General features: G+C 42.2%; 1 protein-coding gene across 3 annotated transcripts in view; it reads right to left on the bottom strand.

The window, feature by feature from the left end:
* Positions 1–16,920, bottom strand: part of LPIN1 (lipin 1) — a 75,729-nt gene extending 58,809 nt beyond the window's left edge. Inside the window, exon 1 of one of the 3 annotated variants that reach the window (XM_071741929.1) lies at positions 16,770–16,920. In XM_071741929.1, the coding sequence (XP_071598030.1) occupies positions 16,770–16,826 (57 nt within the window). In that variant the 5' untranslated portion in view covers positions 16,827–16,920. The remainder of the gene's footprint in view (positions 1–16,769) is intronic. The other 2 variants (XM_071741928.1, XM_071741930.1) reach the window with 2 other exon arrangements.
* Between the last annotated feature and the right edge of the window lie 431 nt (positions 16,921–17,351).

Genomic DNA, 17,351 nt, shown 5'->3' with positions numbered 1-17,351 from the left:
AGGAGAGATATGGAGATTCAGTGAGCATGACATGCAACAGAAAACATTCAGGCATTAGCAAAACTTTATAAATACCAGGAGTAGGCAAGCTCTGGCGTGGTTTATCAGAAAAGGCTGAGATCTTTCAGAGAATGATGGACATGCATTTGTCAGAAATAGTTTAATTATGGTTGTATTTGCCTTTAGGCATGGAAATGGACCACACAATCTCTGAGTTTCTTCCAGCCTTTATTCTATTATTCTGTTACAAAGTGATATGGCAGGATGAGGCTGCATTTTTAGGAGCTCTATCCTAGGAATGAAATCTCACAGTGGAAAAAATTCAGAAACTGCTGGCAAAAACCCTGTTACATGAAAGGTTTTACATCAGATTAAGAAAATAGTGCAGAAATGAGCTGTAGGGAAGCATGGCAGAGCAGCCCAGGGACAGGCTGGTGACCTAAGAGGCTCTGCTGTCTCAAACTTCTGATTCAGTCTCACAACATCACCTGACTGGTGTTTAAGTCATCACACTGATGCAACAGATGTTGTAAACAAAGTTCCTCATTTGTGAAATACTCAGGTAATTTAAATCTGGTTCCTACATGCCTCTCACTGTAATTAAGTACACATTGTACCCGTGCTTTGTTACTGCTAATACCAGAGAGAAGCATCCTATTTCTTCCCTTGAGGAGCATCTGACTTTACAGTCCAACTTCTGATGCCCAGAGGTGACTTACATTGTCCCTGCAGTTTGGTTGCCAAGTGAAGAGCAGCTGAGCTGTTTTTCCAGAGATCCAAACCACTACCTCTGATGAGGGGATGCTGTCTCCACTACAGAGTATTTTTAAGAAACAAAGAGGAAGGAGGGCTGCCTTCTTTTAAGATAAGACGACAAGCCTACATTCAGCAAATGACCAAATTACCTTTCTAAATGACCTAAAGAAAGAAAAAAAATTTCCTAGTATCTGAAATAGTCAGGTTTGACTGACAGCCTCCTGGAGGTGAAGAGGTGAAGCTTGGGGCACCAGTAAATAATCCCAAACAAATGCAACTGCAAAGAGCTCTGTCAGAAACTACAGTAGGGAGTACCTGGTCAAATGGCCTGATACCTTAACTCACCAAGCTAGAGAACTCCTGTCTACATTTACTTTCTACAAGAAAGTTAGGAAAATACAGCTGCTGGTATGTAGGAGACCACATAGGGGACTACAGTACATAGAGGTCTGCGTGGCACAGTTAAATGCTTTGCAACATGAAAACCATAATCAAGCTTTATTGCACAAAGAAAAGGAGTAACCAGATCTGCTTTCTCACCTCACTCAAACATGGCCTGCATCATTGTTTTCAAGTCAAAGGAGCAATTATTCTCAAGTATTTTGGTAGCTCTAGGGTCCCAAGGCATCACAGAGAGAGAGGCAGAGGTATAGGTTGGGAAGACCCCAAGGAGACTGGAGCCTCCCTGCTTCTGCAGCCCTCACAGCCTGCATTGCTCCAGGGACAGTGTGGAAGCCAGAACAGCTCCTGCAGTGCCAGCACAATGTTGTCCTTCCCCCATCATGGCTGAAAATGTGGATAGCTGCATTTTGCACTGCCTCAGGTCCCTATCTTATTTAAAAATTCAGACATGTGCTGAATGTTTTGTAATAATACAGCCACTTATTAAAAAAAAAAAAATTAAAAAAAGAGACACTATTCACGTTATTTCTGTCCTGAAGCTCCAATCTTCTTAAATGAACATCAGTGGGATGAGGAACAGTTGGACTGCTTCAATCTGCAGCAGAGCCCAGGCATAATGGTTTGCTAATCATATCCAGAAGTGAGTTTGAGTAAAGATAAAAATAAGGACCTGAGGTGTAATGCTACATGGCAGTTAAATTATTTAGCCAGACACCTTGTTGAGTACCTCCCAGTGCTGGGTTAAGGCACGAGACTTCAGCGCCAGTCTTTTAATTCACCATCCAGCCTGGTGCCTTATGCAGGTCTGAATTCTTTATGCAAAGCTCTTCCCATTTCTTAACCCCACATTAGTCACTCCCAACAGGAATTATCAGCTGTTTATCTGAAATCATATGACACACCTACTGATGGCTGATAAAGGCCTTTTCCTCATCTCAACCAAACCATTCATCTTGAGGAGCATGTTTGGCAGCTGCCTCCATTGGCTGCTGTGGTGGCCCCGCTGCCACACCTTGCTGCTGGCTTTTGGTGGCTATTTTAATGACTGCAGTTAACACCACACCAGAGAATGTTCCTCTTAGGAACTACCTCAGGCTACCAAAAGGAGTTCCATGAGGTGATGTTTCCACATCACCCGATCATCACACCTTCCCTTCCTCATGGCATCCACCTTTCCAGACCCGGAGGCCTCCCAGCCCTCTCCTTTACAGAGCAGCCTCTCCAGCAGTCCTGGAAATGGTGGCTGCCAGCTGCAGCTCTGAATTCTACTGCCCAGGAAGGCATTACATACCTTTTACAAGAGGAGGGTTATAAAAACTGCTCCTCTTCACAATTAGGAACAGAAAGCTGCTGGGTAGTGGAGCTACAGGACCATGGTATCTCGACCACACATGCCCTCACATGTTTGGCCTAGCCTTGTGAAAACCTTTGGGTCATTTGGACCCTTGCTGTTAAGTACAAGGCAGAGGGGTTCAGAGTTAGATCTGGCAGAATATGTCTTCTGCACCCATGAAGAATTTGAAAAATTCTGGGTTTTCATAATAGAGAACAGACCAAGCTGATGCCTGCCCCATCGATATACATTCTGAGACTCCAGATACATGCTTAGTCATGTACACAGAGGATGCTTAGGTAGAAAAAAAGGCAGGAGTTATTAAGAAGCTTTTGGCTTAGTACAGACATATTCTGGTCAAACAGGTATGGCAGCAGAGCTTAGCAGGGAGCAGTTTTGTTTACAGGCTTGAGAAACTGGGTTTGTGACAAATGCTGGATCCTCAGGCTCTGCAGCACCCAGAAATACACAGTAGTAAAAACTGCTATTACTGCTGTGCTGCTGCCTGTTCTTTCAGTAGCACTGGGCAGAGCTTTTGTGTTTTCACTTGCTAGTCAGTTTTGTCATAGGTCACATACAAATACCTTACAGAAGCTTGTGGGGAGCTTTCAGACAGAAGCAGTTTCCAGATCCCATTTTTTTTCTATGTAAATCTGGGCATCAGTTTCAGGAGTGGTGATGGGGTTAGGAAGATGACAGGCACAAAACTCAGTGCTGTACCCTGAAAAGCTGTATGAGCTTTTCACGTTGAGAACTGAACACTTTATCCATTTGGCTATGGTAACTGCCTCTGTAGTGTGGCATAAATGTAGGAACTAAGTTCAGGTCACTTCATGGAACATGAATATGTCTCTACCAAGGAGAGGACAAGCTTCTGTCCCAAGGTCAGATTTCTGAAGTGGCAACAACAGGAGAGGAAAAACATTCCTACAAACCACGGGTGGCTCAGGAAGTTTGGAAACTTCCATTGGGGCTGGCACTATCTGAGGCTCTCTGTGCTCTGCTGCACAATCCAGCCTCTGTTTTTTTTTAAACGTAAAATAGAGAAAACAATATAAACGTCAGACTACTGTTATGAAACTGAATTTCTCAGTATTGACAAAGGCTCTGAGTTCCTTGGGTCAGTACATAGGGTTCATATGTAATATAGACTACGTATACATAGAAGTAAACACAAGTTCATAAATAGACTCTGGGAGCAGTTCCCTGCTGGATTTGATCCAGGAAATCAGAAAATAAGGAGGAGGGGAAAGCTAAGTGTGCCTTTCGTTGTACATGATTTGTTTTTCTCACTAAGGCTACATGCTGTTCAGGACTATTTCTAGGAAGAAGGAGGAGATCATAAAAACCAATCAAAATAAACTGTGACTTTGCTGACTAAGAAGAATAAGAAATGTGCAGAACAGGAGGTGGTTTTTAACTCAAATTCTTGGGGAGAAGTGTCACAGAATGCAAGGCAGCAGGAGGGTATTATTCCTGCAGATTAAGTTTGGGATTTGTTAATATAAAAAGCTTTAAAAGTCTTTAGAAATATTTTAGAACATGTTAATAATTCATTGGCCTTAACTGAGGTGAATTGAGTGATAGGTCTCAAGACCTGTGCCACAAACCTCCTCCAGCATCCAGTGTCATGGCCAAGACCATCAGAGATCCACCCCTGTCAGTGGAGGATCATGATTGGTATTTTTTGTTACCTACACAAGGCTGCTTTTTCCTAGAAGTGAAAGCAAGGAATTTAAAACTCCATTTTGTAAATAACTCATAGAGAGTATGTTGGATTTTAAAGGTACTCCAGCATTCAAATAGATGAAGGATCACTAAGGGCTCTGTGAAAAATTAACACCTCCTGATACTCCAGATTGTCAGGATCCATTTTGAAATTGACCTCACAGATTAGAACATCAGCAAGGAGCAAGCAGTGACAGCAAGAGATAATCTGCTCACAGTAGCAGGCTTCAGCATATTTACTTGTTTTCATTATGCAATGCCCACAGTGTAATTATTTCTATGTGAAGCGATTCCTGCAGAGAGCAAGCACATAGGTCCAGCTTTTTCTTGTTTTTAAGGTGGCAACACAGGACTACCCTTTCAGAGCCTTTGTCACCAGTGTGACAGTACACATTATGTGGCATCCATTGAGCAGGAAAAAAACTCCTGCCTCTGGGTTGGTTGATTAGTGTTAATGTTAGTGATAGTGAGAAACTCTCCTATATTCAGCCCAGATGCACCTATCTGACTTCAAGAGCAGAGAACAATCCCCCTGACTTCAAGACCACCTTTCTTAAGTGGGATCAGATCCTGGGGATGTCTCTCTTACCTTAGACAGCTGTAACCAAGAACCTGGATTCCCTTCCTAAGCAACAGGAGTGGAGCATTGCTAGTACACAATCTGTTTCATCTGCCTTAAGATGGCACAACACAGAGCACCCAAATATAGCCACTTTCCTGTAAGTGCACATGTGGTCTGTGGCAAGAAGACCATTTCTGTAACTGCCCCCTATTCTTTTCTCTCTACATTTTTCACCCTTTTACCCCACAGGATAGATCTGGCTTTGTACTTGCCCAAAGCATGCTGCTTCCATCAGGGGTCGCAGCTCCATGGAACAAAGTCAACTTTTCTTCAGCAAAGCTCTTGTGGGCAGTGGAAAAATGACAACAAATGTGAATACATTCTGAAAATCAGTACTGCAGTCAGAAGAGATCCTTTTTTGTCAACATTAAATTACCTCAGGTTTTGCAAACCACAAAAAAGTGCACTAAGACATATTATACTGCTGTTTTCTTGAATTTAGCAGTGCTTAGAATCTTCCGTTGTGACCCACTTTGCCACATGCTGTACAGGGACAAAATGGAAAGGCTGTGCCTCTCTTCTATGCAATCCTCCCTAGTTTAAGCAAGTGAAGGACTTCCTAATGCTAACATTCTAAAGTCTGATCAGTCATTCACTGGCTTGTCACCAGCTTTATTAATATAATAAAGAGTAAGACATCATTAATGCAGGCAGTGCAGGATGAGCTTAAAAGTTTGCTTAATGTGTATGGCCCACTGAGGAACGTGCTGCCTGGCTGCCCCGAGGCCAGGGAGTGGTCAAGGGGTGTGCTGCTCCAGCATTCCTGGTGTCCTGGTTTCAGGGATGCTTGTCTTGAGATATGTAAAGCCGTTTTACAAAGCAGAAAATAAATCACTGATGCTACCAAGTCAATAAAGCCACCGGTTTTCAATAGGTATGGCCTGGCACAAGCCAGATGAAGTGAAGAACTGCCTCTCCCATGTGGAAATGTCCTACAGATCCCCAAGGAGTAGCATCTTCCCTAACTTTGGCCAAAGCCTAAACGAGATTAGAGTTCCCTCTGGAGGCAGTGGAGAGGTAGAAAAGATTTCCAGGGCTGATTTTCTTCAACGGGATTTTTGTCTTTGCAAAAATGAATCCTTCTGTGGGTTCAAATGAACCCTCTCTTCCTACTGAATTAAAATCTGGGAAAAAGTCTTTAGAATCCTATTTTCGTCCCTCTAACGTGGGTGGAGAGGAAATGAGTCCATGCAAAAGCAGATGTGGAAGCCCCAGAGAAGCTCTGGGAATCCCTGGAGCAGCTGGGATTGAGGCTCCCTCCCCAGATGCTGTGTGAGGAAAGGCTCAGGGATAATGCCTCTGGCCTTTGGCAGCCCTCCTCAGAGGAGACTGAAGGCTCCCTCCATCTCCTATCAAAACCTAAGAGAATGGATTACTGGACTGGATGCAACCCAGTTCTTTCATACACCTCATATGGGTGCTCAGTGGAAGGGAAACCTTTTCCCTACCAGCCAGTGCCCCATCCCTCTGGATCTGCCATCTCTCACCCCATCCACCTCACTCTTGCCATTAGATCCCTGTCTTAGCCCAGCCTTTCTTCCAGGCCAGGTTCCATCACCACAGGCTGTCCCACTCATAGTCCTTTCCTACTTACAGGGTACAGAAAAAGTGCCCAGCCCATACAAAATCTAATTATCTGTAGTAAGCACTGGGTTAACAGTCCAGAACATTTCCATAATGCTTCAACCATCACAGAAACCTCCCTCTCCTACTCAGCTGCCCAGGACCACTGAGAAATCTGAATTGGGAAATTTAACCATTGCTTGTCCTACTGCACTGACCTGTCAGTCCTTAGGTATGTATGGCCTGCAGGAAACTAGACATGTGCTTTGGGCTTGCAGTCATTATGTGATGGTATTGTATGTTTGTCTATTAATAAAGTATTCTTGTCTGTCACAGAGTTATGCTAAGAAAAAATGCCATTCCCCCTTGTCTTCTTTGTTTCACAGGTCCTAATGGAGCTTTCTTTTCTGTACCATTTCCGGATCTATGGAGATTTTTCCAGCAGGAACATGAAGTGAAAGAATATAAAAATCAGTGTACTAATCACCTACGCAAGAATTACAGGAAACTACTTGTTTTCAGCTATACCATTAGGGCCTGACTACCCACAGCCTACTACCTTAGAAGGAAACAAGACAGAGAAAGTATATTAATTTTGAGCAAAACATAAGCTTTATGGCATAGCTTATATCCAAATGTGTTGCTGCATAAATAGCTTGTGGCCATCTTCATGGGCTCCTACTTTACACGTCTAATATAGCTGGTGGAAGGGAGCAGAAGGGAAAGATGACATAAAAAATAAAGCACACTTCCTTCTCCCATAATTTCAATTCCCCTCCTTTCATGATGCTTTTAACATAGAGGGTTGGAAAAACATTATTGTGCTTATAATCTGTTCATTAAATTCATTAACCCTCTTTTATATACAGCACAGTCTCAAATTACAAAATATGTTATTAGCATAATCCTCTTTTAATAGATGTAGCCACTGCAGAAGTTGCTGTGGGTTATTGACACTCATCCAGCAGCACAAGGGAAAACAGCTTTGTCATCCTGTCTCAGGCCAATGCTCCACTGATTAGGCCAAGAGTTCATTTTGGCTGCTATTGCACACACAACATAACATTTCCAGGGAAAAGGATTTATGAGCGTACCCAAATATTTTTACCAAAGGTCATATCTGTATTGCTTAAAACTAGCTCAATTGCTGCATTTTCACTAACCTTCCAAAAAGGCCAGGACTCATCCAGTGAATCCAATTTAACTAAGGATATAAAGATGAAGGACGTTTAAATACCTATGGGAAAACTCTCCTTCAAATTGAATCTGTTTTTGTTTAAATTAGGCCAACACAAATTAAGGAAACTGTTGTTTTTTTGAGGGTATTCATACAAATATTTCTTGCAGTTATATTAATGAGTATATTTCCATTGAGTTTCCTCAGTGTCCTTCTGCAGGAAAGCCCTCCTGCAGCTGTCATTAACCCATAAAAACCTCTAAACAAAAGCAGCTAGACTGGAGGTGCTTGAACATTTATGATGGAGGTTGATCCCTGAACTCTAGAAATTTCTCTTCATTTACTTGAATGGAGATCCCACAAAGCCCTGACCTATACCTCTGCCTCATGTTTCTCTGCCTTCAAGCATTCCAGAAATAACAAGTCCATTATGTCCTAAAATCCTTCAGAAAAGATAGGACAATCAATCTTAATTTCCATAGTTTAAGGGAAAACTAATTATTTTATTAGCAAAGCTATGCAGAAATCCCAATTGCTGTGTAAGTAAAAATTAACCTTGAGATGCCTGATGATAAATTATTTGCTTTTTAAGAGGTCTGCTCTGTCCTGTAGCAGCTTGCCATATGTAGGATGTTAACACCAAAGCTGTACTACGTGCAAAAGGTAAGCAATGAGAATGGTGCATCACACCCCAGTAAAATGCAGAAAAAAACACCCCTGAGATGTAAAACAGAGACATACAGGTCAGTAAATGAAAAACCTTCACATGGTCTGCAGGGATACAAAATATCTGGATGTAAGGATATACCCAGATTAACTGTTCTCTGTTTTTTTAAGACGTTACCTCCAACTTAATTGACTGTGCTTGCTGCAGGCTGTTAATGATCAGATTGCCTCAGTTCTCACAAGCAGAGCAGTACTAGGCCTCAACTATAAATAATGTGTGTGACCACTGGAGGTCACTTTTGGTTTAGAAATCCTACACTTCAGAGGCCTTTTGGCACCAATATAACTTCTGCAAAAGCAAAAAGGAGAGGAGCTGGAGTATGCAACTTGTTTAGGAAAATTGATTTTAAAATATTCTTTTCATTTTAGGATATTTTGTAGCCCAAAGAATTCTAGCAGATTATCTTTATGGAACAGCTATTCTCACAACATTTTTCTGTATTACAGAGTTTTGCAATATGGCTATTTTGCCCTGAAAGACAGAAACATTAATAAATCAATTAACTGAAACAACGACTATAGGATTGGGTTAAAATGAAAAAGAACATATTTTTTTGTCCTTTTGATATGCAGATATATTACTCTATATTATTAAAAAAATAAAATGTCAAAACTTTTCATCTGATCCATGGGTCAAATATCTACCACTTAGCTCAAAGGTTCCAGCTTTCAGGACTTGGTAACTGGAGACATAAAGAAGAATTAAAGTCGTGATATCCTGTGTACTGCCCTGTTTCTACATTAATCCTGCTAATTCTTACTTTTATGAAGGGATCATGCTTAGATGATTGATATGACTGACTTCTGAGGCAGACTGCATCCAGAAAAAATGTATTTTAGACCACCCTCTACATTCTTGGTGGTGTTTTTTGCATATTTTCTTGTTTGCTTTGGTCTCATGAAAGGGGGCTGCTTCCTGCCATCTCTTGCTTGGCAGCAGCCACTCCCTTCTTTCTCTGCATTCCCTGTCTCTGTTGGACAACAGAGTTTGCTGATCCACTGAAGCAGTGCATTTCAGCAGGGATGCCACAAAACCAGCATTACTGCAAGATCAGACCAAGGCTTTTGCAAAACTCAAATGACAGGAGGGAAAAAAAAAAAAAAAAAAAAAAAAGGGAGGGCAAGAGAATAGAATACAGAATACCCTCCATCAAGTATTTTCTTCTTGGCCTTTCAAAAGGAAGGATGGAGAATTTGTTGTGAATAGGCTCATCTCCATTGCCTGGTAACAGTGCTTCTAATATAGCACCCAATGTGTTCAAGTAAATTATTGCTCTGATGTGCTGTGGTCTGTGGTTTTGATTGTGAACTTCCTTGGAGACTGTAAAGTTATAAAAAATCACAGCTTGACACTTGTTGAAGATTTAAAGAGCTGTAACTTCTAAGAAGTACTACTGAGGGATAAACAAGCTTTTGACTCCAGACTCAGAGTGCCATGGTACTGCTGCACAATTTTCCAAGACACTGAAACCTCATCTCCACAGCGTACTTACTGAAAGTGGATATTTTTACTTCAGTTGCTAAAACCTAAACAAAACTGATGCACATGCACACAGAATTTCTGCTCACAAAAAGATCATCCCTATAGGACACAATGCAGAAGGCTCTGCAAAGATGAAAACTCTCCTTTGGAGTCAGATTTGCAGGGAAACTGCCCCAATACAGCAGCAACAGGCAGTGGTGCAGGTGTACAGAGAGCTTAGGGTTGGCAATGAAGATGCAATAAAAGGTACCAGCTTCAGCTGGAATAATAGAGACCACAGGTTAAATGAGAAATGGTTTCAGGAACTTCTTTGTCCTTCTGCATTCATATTTATGACATTGTACTGGACATCTCTCAGAAAAAAATGGTGGCTGATTTTCCTGTGAAACTGGCTACTGGTATGAAAAGAGAAAAAATTACTTCTGAGTTTGGTCTCAGGACCACTTTGCCTCCTCTCTTCATGAACTGCAATCCCAGGTGGGATGTGCCTTGTTTCTTATACACAGTGCATTTAACCTGGGAGCAGAGGATCTTAAGCTGAAAGGCAGTGTGTCCTGTCAGGATGGGTACATGCAAGGCTGCAAAATGTGCCTTTCTCACTGCTCCTTTACTACATTGGCAAACACAGATTTGCTTTCTGCTCCTAAATTCAGTTCCACACCCATCTCTAGACCTTGATATATGCAGCTTCATTTGCAATTTCTTAATTATTTCTAGCTCTAGATCCACAAGACCATTTTCTCCCTTTTCTTTAACATCCTCCCCCTTCCTGTTCATATAATTTTGAGCAAAGTAGAAACCTGTTCTTCATTTCCTGAACCATTTTGCCATGAATGCTCTTCTCTGACAATTTCCCTGGCTTCTATTTCCCTGGCTCCATTAAAACCAGAGGATGCATGTTCTGGGGTAGCAACACAATGGTCTCTTTTCATGTGCACCCCATTATGGCACCACGGCCTCATGGCTCCCTGGGTAAAGGTGTTGGGAAGCACTCAGTTGATGACAGCCCAGCCCTTATCTACTTGTCCATTTGGAGTAGAAGCTCTTTGGGACCCTGCAGTGTAAGCTCCAGACTTCTGCTGCTTTTCAGTAAGCTTTTTCTTATCTCCCAGAGACAGGGGACTTTAAATGGAAAGAATTGTTAACCTTCATCATGACTGGTAAGAGCTTGATAAATTTCTAAATGCAGACTTCTGAAAGTGAGTAGCAGGAAAGATATAATGTATCACTGTTTTAATTTAAAAGTCTCAGATTTTAAAGCAGCCCTGGTTCTCAGAGATGTGTTTGTGCTTTCTTTCTCTTTGGACTGTATTTTTCTTATTTGCTTCACTCTTACAAGTGTTTTACACTTACAGCCCAGTTCTCAGTGTAGGTTTTGCTTAGGCACTCAGTCAGGGCTGCTGAACATTACCCCTGGGCTGACTTGTCCTTAGGCTGTGGCCTTGACATGGTGCAAACTCCTGCTCCAAGCAAGATTCAGCTGTCACAGACCACTACAGGAGTAAGATAGTTGGAAACAGAAGTTAACACTCCAATTGCATTTACAAAAGCATAGGATAAGTGTTACTAAAGCATTACTCATCATGAAAAGAAAGGTTATCATGCAGAAGCAGTGTAGGCGACAGGAACTGAGAGATGAAGCAGTTGACAGCCTTGGTGCTGTTTGCTACCACTCACTGTCCTCCCAGCCTTTCATCCCCATGGACTGAGATGAACTTTCAAGTCTATATTAAGACAGCACAGGCCCTCTGAGACATGATCTCCAGACACAGAAAGATTGCTGACCTCCAGCAATTTACTCTAAATAAAATGCAAAAGGATTTGGTCTCTGATCAGCTCCTCAGAGGGGTGATTTGGTAGGTTGGGGGTAAATGACAGGGACGGGTCCAGGTTCAATTTATGGTTTATTTTTCAGTAGGTGGGAAGGCAGCACATGTACTTGATGCTGAAAAAAAGATCTGCAGTGAATACCTCTGAGACTTATTTACCCTTGCACAAATACATCCTCCAGTGGCTGAAGTGACAGTTCTCTGAAATGAGAGCAAGGGGCTGCAGTCAGGCAGCATCTGCTCCCCAGACTGCAGCTGCAGCCATGGCAGGGGAAGAGCACTGCAGGGGAAAGGAGCTCCTGCCTCTGAAAAGCAGCTCCTGCCTCTGAAAAGCAGCTGCCAAAAAGTCCAGAAAAATAAAACAGAAGAATGCTCACCGTGAGCCCTGTGCATAGGGCAGTAGTTGAATCCTTGTGCCTGAAATTGTACAGATCAGCTTCAGGTCAGAAAGCCAAGGGGGAATCAGGGCCTGTGTGAGAGATCCTTCACTGGAAAAGGTCCACAGTATGGGGCAGTCCCAAAGCCCAGACCATTCCCATCTGCAGGTACAGCTGGGTACATTCCTGCTGTCAGAGTAGCTGGGGACATCCTTGGTGCAAAGTGCAGGAGACTGGAAGTAACCAGAGTCACCAGGTTAATGGGCTCTGATCTCCAGCCAGACTGAGCCAACACAGCACTGGTGGGGTGAGAGCAGCCTCTGGCCCAGGCCCACTCTTCCAGATTTAAGCAAGGTAACAGTTTTCTTGCAGTAAAAGTCTCACAGTGAGAGGCAGATAAATGTTTTTAGCTTTCCAAAGAAACTGATGCTAATTAAACTGTTACCCCTCACTGGTAAATCCAAGCCTGCCTGCAGCCCTGGAGGAGTGATCATTTTGTCAATGACCCAGGGGTTTGGCCTGGGACTGGGCAGAGACTGACAGAAACTTGTCCTTGAGAAGCCAACCAGTCCCCCTCCCATGGCAGCACCACCTGCAGCTGTAGCTCTGACAGCAGTTGGCAACTTAATTGCACCAAGGCTTTGCATTTCTACAAGGCTCCTCCCAGAGAATATCAAAATACAACATAACTTTTAGGCTAAATTAATTTTAAAAAGTTGGGGGGAGGTGGGAAATGAAGGTTGCAGTTTTTGCATGAGCCCACGTGCTTTGGGTGCCCGATACAAGCAGCTCAAGGGGGATTTTCACAGATGCTCAGCCCTTGTAGTTCAGGTGAAATTTGTAGACAAAGCTGTAAACATAAAGGCCTTGAGCCTTGAGTATCACAGAGCAGAGTGGAAGCACTGAAAAATAAGACTGAATTTTGCCATGGGTCATATGGGAAATTTGATTCAGGAATTTGCACAGACCTCCTTGTATATTCTGTGTTTTGACAAGCCCAGTCCTGCTCTAAAATTCAGTCATAATGAGGGTGGGTGTCCCTTCTAGATATTTTTTTAATAAAATGTGAGGAGCATTGACAGCACCTGTTAGCTAAACTATGTAGCCCACTGGATTTTATTACTTATCAGCTGGAAAAAAAAGTCTTTATGGGGTCAAACTAAAGAAACATACTACCATGTGGAGTGCTTGGAGATGTTTTAATAATATTCTGTTTTCTTCAGTGTGGGGTGGTTTTTTTTTTTTTGCTAAATATGTTTTCAGTTCTCAACATTCACCATAAAGTGTAAATCAGAGAATCCTGTCATGGCTCAGGTGCTGGGAATGCTGGGGACACAGCAGGAGGGCAGCAATGCCCAGAGATACTGGGAAACACACCAGGCCAGGAATTCTGTTGAGTACTATTGCTCTTTGTCTCCAAGCTGGAGGAGTATAAATGTTCTCCACACATAACCCATTAGTGGCTAGTTTGGGCAGTATTTATTTGGAAGAGAATCTCCACATCCACCCAAGGAATTCTCCAGTCCAGCTGATTGCTCTCCCAGCAGAGCAGCAGCAGTGCAGCCTGAGGTGTCTCCCCAGGGCAGCCTCACACCATCCCTCACTGGCAAGGCAGCTGCCTGACCTGCAGCATGGGCATTCCAAGCACTTTCCTAAAAACAAAATAAATAACCTCTGACTAAACTGGCAAAACAATGAAAAATCTGGAATCCAAGCAAACTAATCCCTGGATTAAAGGGCCTTCCTTGATGTCCCCACCACCAGTCTCATCCCTGCACATCACACTCATGCCCGGATGCCAACAATAGCAGTGACACAAACCCAGCTGCCACTGCACTCCCTGCCTGTGCCTGTTGTGGTCACAAAATCTCAGACCAGGTTTCTGTGCCCAGCACACAACTATCCTGACTGCAGCCCCCCTTTGATGCCATTTATGGCCTAGTTTGACTTTTTGGTGTTATGTGGGCACAAGCCATAGTGTCTCCATCACTTTGCTGGGATGCTCCAGCAGAGCAGAGCAAACAGGGAAGCACAAGGACACCCCACAACACAGCAGTGTCCCAGAACTGGGAGCAGGGTTGAGCACAGTTTCAGGGAGGCACAGGTGAGCATAGGAGTTGTTTCTTCCCCTCTCCAGCTCCCCCAGCCCACCTCATTTGGTGAATATGCTCGAGAAGAGACAGCCTTGTCAAAACACTGGTGGCACAGCACTGTCATGGTGACTCTTCCATCACAGTTAGACCATTCTCCCGAGGTGGATGTACTGTCTGCTGCCCCTCTTCCTGTACATCCTGGAGTTCTCCCCTCCTGAGCCTTCACACCCTCCCACCTTTGCAGGCTGCAGTCTGGGAATATTGCTAATGCAGTGCATTAAGGGGAAAGGGTTGGACAGGGGAGGCTTTTGTCTGTGCTTCCCAAAGCTATCCAGAACTGTAAAATAAGCTCTCCCCAACACAAGAGAACACTGTAGCATACAGCAGCCTCTCTCCTATTTAGATATGGGCTAGACTCATGCAAGAATGGGCTAGAGGTGTCCACATTTTAATTATCCATATTAAGTTGTGGCAATGTGCTATAGCAATTGCAGAGGATTTATAATTATCCTAACTTCTCAGGAATTCTAGAAAGGCAAATACCTAAGGACAGTATAACCTAAGCAATCCTTCAGGTCATGCTGCTCCTGCAGAGTCCTCCCTCCTGAACCTTCCCATTTCCAAACACTTGTATTAGTCACAGGTTTCTACTGTAACTTCACATACCATCACATTGCCAGTGACTGAGAAAAAGTGGAAAAGAAATTGGACTACTTATGCAGGCTTTTAAGGTAATTTTTTTCTTGCTGCTTAATTTATGCAGTTACCATGAAGCTGTCTTCCTAAGAATCTTTCTGTTTCACATCTAAAAGCACTTCCTTGTGTTTATATTCTATTACCACCATCCCCAGTTTTACATTACCTCCTGTCAGTGGTATATAATTTATTTTTTATTATTTCTTTATTTCTCCACTGAAACGGACATAAGGGTACAATCTTATTCATATCCCTAGGGAAAGAAAATATCTGCATGAAATCATATTTATGTGACCTTGGGACATCATGGTAAATCAGAGGAAGTGTTTTGAGGTCTAGATGCTTACAAAAACAATTTTTTGCTTCTGGAAGCATGTAATTTTTTTAATCATGCTACATTTCAAAGCCTAGGGATCATATGTTTATATTTGCATACCTAGGGAATATTTTCATCAAAGAGCTCTCTATTATGAGCTTTTAATATTCTAAAATATAAGTATTCTGCCATCCTCTCCAAGGACCACAATTTTCTCTGTGCTCTACAATATACTGACATACAGAAGGACTTCAGTAAATCTGTGGAGACAAATGGTCCTTCTTTTCTGACATCCTTATCAGAAGCCCAGAGTCAGCAACTCCTGGAGGCCAATAGCAACTGTTTCAAATGATCTTTAACACATCTATTTCTGTCAGAAATCCAACATGCTTTATATGCTGCATAACACCATTTATTTAACTTGTAATAAACTTACACATTTTTTGCAGAACAAATTGTTCAGAGCAGTGGGATCTATGGTTTCTCTTGGCAGTTTAAGAGACCTACATCTGAAGGAAATTTCCAGAAGGAAACTTGAGCTAAAGTACATGTCATACAACTGTGGTAGTCAAAATGTTGTGTGGCATATATCATAAAACTGATAGCCAGAAATCACTGATGTTTGAAGTTTAAAAAAAAAAAAGAGAAAAAAAAATTAAATCCCCGCTCTCTTTGTTTATACTCAGAATTTGCTTCTTATTGAATATAGTTTAGACAAGCCTTAGCACTCCAACCATCTGCTAACCATTTGGTTCCTAGCTCTCCAAACCCAGCCTCCATCCTGCCCAGTCTGTAAGAATGAATGGCACTTGAAATTTTCCACTTATGCTTAAGTAAGAAAACAACATCTATAAATTATCATCCTACCCATGAAAAACAGACATTTACCAATGCACAAATGCTGTAGCTCACCAGGAAATCTGTGTCCTGGCAGTGAGAACAACTGGTACTGCTTTTCATCCTCTCTGCAGGGTCATCTGAAGATGAGACTTCTTTAAAATCCACGTTCCTATCAACAGCTAAATCAATTGCTAAATTGCCTTGTACCTTCAAAAACTGTCTCTGATAACTCCTTGAATACCTGCAGGAAACAGCTGTTCTATACTTACAGAAACATTTGTGCCTGACTACAAATACTTAGAAACCATTTTAAACATTGACATTTCCAGAAAGACCATTTCCACCATTAATGGAGCACCGCTGCAGATTGTCTTTTATTAAGGCAGCTTCTCTTTCTGAAAAAATCAAGGCAAGCAATTTCTGTATTTGTAATAGGGTTCTCACTAGCTCATTTTTCAATGCAGACATGCAAAGAAAACATTTACACAATTGTTTACATATTTTTTCCTCCCTTATACCTAAAAAGTATCTTTCAGCAGTGCCCACTTAGCCAGAGAGACAGCAAAGAAAACAGTACAGAAACAGCCAGGTTTTTTTATTGCATCTGACATACACAACAGAAGCACAAGAAGGTTTTCCCCATTCATTTTTCAAATTCCCACAGGTAGAACTAAAGCAGGCAATCTAATCACCTATGACACACAAACTTCAACAGGAGAGTAAAATCAGTTGATGATAATGAGTTCTGAATAGGTTTACAGACCACAGCTTGTTATTTTTCTAGAGCTTTAAATGATACTTATGCAACTTTAGGGGATAAGCTCTTACCCAAGACCAAGGGGAGCCAGTTGGGGTCTCTGGCTGGTCTTCCTCCTCAGACGACATCCTGAGCTGTTAAATTCTCCCCTGTTCTTTGCATATGCTACTAAACCCACTCTTGATTTCAGCCATATACAAAAATGCTTCCTTCAAGTTTTAGCTGTTGACAGCAAAGCTCCAGAGAATATAATTTCCCAGCTCTGCTGTTTGCTTGCTAATTTTACCTGCTGAAGTTCTTGGAAGCAGAGCCAGAGCAAGAAATCTGAGCTCAGTAAACCAGAGCACACTTTCCTTGCAACTGACTCCTCAAGTGTCCTAATTAAGTCATAAGGTCCAGCGAAAAATTAGAGCCTGACAAATACAAATTCACTTCAGTCAGCATCCTTTCATACATGATTTTTATGGTCATCCAACTTGCTGATTTATAGAAATTTTCACCCCCAACATTTTATTACCATCATTAATCATGTTTAGTACAGATTTAATGGTGCAATTTTTTTTTCAGGACAGGTTCCTAATGTCAAAATCTCACTTAGCCACTCTGCATAGCCACACAACTCCACAGCCCTTGTTGTATGGATGTGAAGGCAG

This window comes from Heliangelus exortis, chromosome 3, assembly GCF_036169615.1.
Source record: "Heliangelus exortis chromosome 3, bHelExo1.hap1, whole genome shotgun sequence".
In the NCBI taxonomy this organism is placed as follows: Eukaryota; Metazoa; Chordata; class Aves; order Apodiformes; family Trochilidae; genus Heliangelus; species Heliangelus exortis.
This window is presented reverse-complemented; position numbering and strand designations above follow the sequence as displayed.